This window comes from Fulmarus glacialis, unplaced genomic scaffold (assembly GCF_000690835.1).
Source record: "Fulmarus glacialis isolate BGI_N327 unplaced genomic scaffold, ASM69083v1 scaffold30341, whole genome shotgun sequence".
Lineage (NCBI taxonomy): Eukaryota > Metazoa > Chordata > Aves > Procellariiformes > Procellariidae > Fulmarus > Fulmarus glacialis.
The window spans coordinates 444-5,314 of NW_009193890.1; the positions used below are offsets into that span (position 1 = coordinate 444).

The 4,871-nt window shown below is 43.9% G+C and overlaps 1 protein-coding gene across 1 annotated transcript; it reads left to right on the forward strand.

Moving 5' to 3' along the window:
* Positions 1 to 473: 473 nt before the first annotated feature.
* KLF13 (Kruppel-like factor 13) lies at positions 474 to 1,019 on the forward strand. Its single transcript, XM_009587599.1, has one exon. It carries the CDS (start codon positions 474 to 476, stop codon positions 1,017 to 1,019), a length of 546 nt encoding a protein of 181 aa, XP_009585894.1.
* The last annotated feature ends 3,852 nt before the right edge of the window (positions 1,020 to 4,871 follow it).

The window sequence follows — 4,871 nt, forward strand, 5'->3', positions numbered from 1 at the left end:
CGGCGCAGGATGTGGCTTTGCGGTGACGTCAGGCCCAGATGTTTTCCCAAGCCACGCCCCCGCAGGGGTCCGGGCGACTCCGAGGAGCGGTAACGGGGAAAGCTTATTCTACTGTCACAACGCAATGGAAGGGCTGGGGAAACTGCATCTTTATTTTATTGCGTTCTCGAAAAAACTGCATTAATTCATACTCCAAGCAACAAGCTGCCAGTGCCAGGATCTGTGTGCTCTTCTTTTTCTCTTCCATTGGACTTCCAACGCTTTTTTTGATTTAGGGACAAGCTGGGTGTGATCGTCACGAACAAAGTGTGTTTTTGATGGCTGCTAAATCAGCCTTTACTTCTACAAAGAGATCCTAAGAAATAAGAGAGGGGAAGGGCTGCTCGCATAATCTTTTTAAAAAGGGAAAGAACAGTGTTGGGGTTTTTTTTTTTTTCCTCTTCTGTTTGGATTTCTTTTTAAACTTAGGAAAAATGGCAACAGCAGCATATGTGGATCATTTTGCAGCAGAGTGCCTTGTTTCTATGTCCAGTCGTGCTATTATCCATAGTCCCAAAAGGGAGCCTGATCCCCAACCTGATGCAGCAATACCTCCTTCATCAAATGGAGAAGATAAGCGGGAAGTCAGAGAAACCGGGAAAGACAATGGATCATCATTACTTGTGGTAGCTAGCATTTTAGCAGATCTGAACCAGCATGTCCCAAACTCACCCGCTCTAAGGATGGAAAAAACAGAGACCTTTGATATCACAGAACAAATACACATTTCTGTTGTTCCTAAGGAGTTTGGGGAAGAAAGTGTGTCTTCGGCTGGTAAGCGTGGAGGAGGAAGAGCAGCCACACCTACTAGCCTGGCTGCAGTAACTGAGCCAAGCCCCAGACAAAAGAACAAACGCACGAGAAGCTGGACTGACCCTGGATCACCCCAGAAAAAGCACAAATGCCACTATGTGGGGTGTGAAAAAGTTTATGGCAAATCTTCCCATCTTAAAGCTCATCTAAGGACCCACACAGGTTAGTTACAATCCAGCCAGAGATTTATTTGTTACAGCTTGGTAATTAAAATGAACATTGAAAAAACAAAACCAAACAAACTTGTATTTGGCCACCATTATGGTTTCACCTCTCAGAACTCAAGCTCGGGAAAACCAAACAACAACAAAAAAACCCCTTTGGAAATAAACCCTTACTGGGCATAGATTCAAAGCTAATGTTGCCCTTTTTTATTATTTAATGTCACAGGGAATGGCGTGTGGGTCATCTGTGTGGATTGTACCAAGCTGTAATTTTTAGCTGCTAGCCGCCTTGTTCGGTGCATCTTCTACTTCCCTTTCCAATGCTTCTTACCCTCCCCCATCTACTTTTTCCTACCCCGTGCTCCTGTCAATACCTTCATACCAGCTTATCACTTCCCTGCAAGCATCAATACTCTCAATATTTTAAAATTAAACGTTCTAGAGGCACCTGAATGACTGTGTGTCTGTTTCTTTCTTTAGCAGACACTTGTGTGAAAGCTAGAATAGGCAGGAAGGCAGTTGAGAGGCTGAACATGAGTCACAAGGAGACATCGTAAGTGTAGAGAGGGGGTCATGGGCAGTCTGAAAAAAGCTTTTGGCAGCTGGATAAAACAGATTTCAAAACAAAAAAAAACATTTCAATGCAAACACTAACTTATTCTGATCAGTATTCACTTCTTGGTGAAGATTTATCAGACCACTTTTTTGTTGCTATTGTGATTTATGAGGCACACATAGAAAAAGTGGAAGTCTTGCAAGAGCTTTGAAAGTTATGCACTGAAAGTGTTGGGAGGGCCATCTTGAAGCAGGGCCCCATGACTTGCCAGACCTCGTGCATCTGCCTGGTGCTGGGGAACAGGATGGCGTCCAGTCAGACAGGGGACACCAAAAATTGAGGAGACGGACCTCTGTTGAAGGCACTGATCATAGTGCATGTGGCAAGGCACCACGCCGACTGGAGCTGGCTTGTGCAAGCTGTTCCACTGAGTAATTTCAGACAACAAATTAGTTTACTAAGATCTATGGTCAGTTCACTTATAAAGAGCATTAAGAAAGAGATCCTCAGAACTAAACATGACTTAATGACTCTTCAACAGTTCTAGCTTAGAGATGGCAGCCTCACCCACATCAGTCATACCTCTTCAGTGTGCCTTTAGCTTTTCCTGCTGCCTTCCTGAGGTAAAGCAAGAGCCCTTCTAAATTGAGGGTATGTTTTGCTCTCTGTGGGAGAGAAGAAAGCCCCACCAAGTTTGAGCATATGGATTGACAATTCCCTGTGCCGCACAGCCAAAGGAACAGCGTGTGCCTGGCACCCCAGGCAGCCTGCCCTGCTTTGCACTGTGTAACTGCTTTTTGCTTCTTTGGGAGTTATGCAGAAAAGGTGCTTCCACTTGGCTTGCAGGGGATTGTCTCCATTAATTTTCAGTTCTTTTGCTTGCTCATTTCTGGCATTTGCCATGGTCCTAAAAGTGAAAGATAAATTTAGCAATGTTTCTGGGCTCCCAAACCAACTAGAGACCAAGAAGGGGAACTCCGGTCCCTGATAAAGAGAGGAGGGCTGGGCATGCCCGCCCTGTGGGGAGAGGAGAGGGAGGGCAGTGCCGGTGGGGAGCGTCGCTCCGGGCTGCCGGCTGAGCCGAGTCATTCGGGGACGCTGGCTTGCCTCCAAGTTCTCTGGGTTTTGTTGTTTTTTGGTGGGCTGGTTTTTTTTTTTTTTGGTTTTTTTTTTTTTAACTCTTCATTTCCTGTATGTTTTCCAGGTCTGTAGGGCTTAATTGGTTATTGCTGTAGCTAATGGCACTGAGAGAACAGAGCGTGTGCGTGTTTGTGAGAGCTAGAGGAAAAGCAGGGAAGGGACTGGTTTTGCCCTGGGAGTGGCAGGACCCTCGGGGACTACAGCTTCTTTGTTTTCTTGTGTTTCCACTGTCTGTCTGAGAAGCTTTAAACAAAGCTGCCAAGTTTCCCTCCTCACTGGCAACAGGTCTGTCTCTGTTTGGATTGAGTCTTAAACAGGCTTAAATGCTTCTTACTCCTCTTGCAGAACGTGTTCTAAGGTGTTTGAATTTTTTTGCTTCTTTCAGAGAAATTGTGACAGGCTTGAAAAAAGCTTATATGACACTAGGAGTTAAGCTAACAGAACAAGCGATGACTTCCAGAACTGGCAAATGTTTGTTTTTACAAAACACATAATGGGTTTTACTGATTTAGAACAAGGGTTTTGAGTCTCCTTTCCAGTCATCCTGAACTAGTTAAGTAATATGTACACATCAGTCTGCCCACTTGTCAAATGGATAGGGTGATGGCTATCCACCTCACCAAGCAGTGGTGAAAGTACTCCAAGTACACAGCAAGGTGCTTTGAACAGCTACCCCAGTAACTCCGAAACCTGTTTACTAAGAAACAATCAAAAACTTCTGCTATGGAGTGGAACTTCTTCCATGTGCTGTATGACTAGATGAGATGGTATTTAGGGGTGAACTGAAGGCTAAGAACAGTACTACAGGCTAGAAGATACTGATGATAGTGCTAGAGATATTTGAATATGCAATTTATGACCTGCTTTAGAAACTTGCTTGTCCTTGTCAACTACTGTGCTCAGAAACTAAAAGCTTTGCTCTTCATGCTTGGAGGAAGGGTAGATTAGATCGTTGAGCTTATGGTGTGGCAAAGAGATACAGAGCCTTCCAAGTACTATTGGGTGAAATCCAGCTCACATTGGTAAGGCCTGAAAGCTGGTATTATTTTCCAGCTGTTTGGTGCTCTGTGTGAAATCCTTCTGATAGTTGTAGCCAGATTTCAGTGCTCAAATGTCCAAAGCAAAAATCATAGTGCAGAGGATGCTAATTATCCTATTTAAAGCAGAAGAAACAAGATAGAACAGCCAAGCAAGCAGCATCTGCCTTTTGTCCTTAGGCCCTTGCTCCGAGTACAGTGTTTTAGAATTAAAATTCTCTATTAAAACATAATGTGCTAGAGCAATCCATAGTTTCTTGTGTTTGGTACACTAGTGGTTAAGCTATCTCAGCCTTATGAATGCTTCATCTATATTAAATCAACAAACCCTCGAACCAGGCAGAAAACATAAGTCACCAAAATCTTTGCCATTCTCTCCACCAGCTTTCAAACCCTTCCCCTCCTCCTAGGTTTCTTTTAATGTTTATGTTTTCCACCCTACTCTCTCACTGGATGTCCTGGCATTCAACATGATCATCAGCCACAAAGCCCTTGAAGTTTTAATGTTTACCAGAAGGTTATATTTAGTGTCAGTGGGTAGATGTCAAGTCCAAATTCTTTTCCACTGAGGTTCCTGTGGACCTCAGAAGCTGTGTTGTGATCCACAGATGCAGCACCCTGTTTGTCCCAACCTATGTTGATCCCAGTGGTACCAAAATTTCACTGGCACACCAGTTTTAAAAATCCTCTCTACTCCTGAGAAAATTCATAAACACAAAGGACTTCAGAAAATCAGATAAACCATTTACATGACAAAGTTTTCCTTCCTCTAAGCAGGTTTTCAGCATGGGGTCACTAGGAAGGTTTGGAAATTCTCTAGTCACTGGAAACCAGTTTGTCTCTTTTCATGCACCAGTGGGAAGAGAGAGACAGTGCAGAGGATAATAGCCACCTACAGGCTACAACCTTACAAAGCATTGTCCAGGACCGCTATGTTCGGAGAGGTTGTAGAGAGCCCCAACTTACTGCATTATACTACGTATTTATATGTAGAGAAAAACTGACTGGATTTTGGGCAGGGATCACAAGAATCCTATGTATTGCAGCCCCTCCCCCTCCAAATCACTGTGACCTCTCAAGCTTTTAGCTATCTTCATTAGCATGCCATCATGAACACAGAGA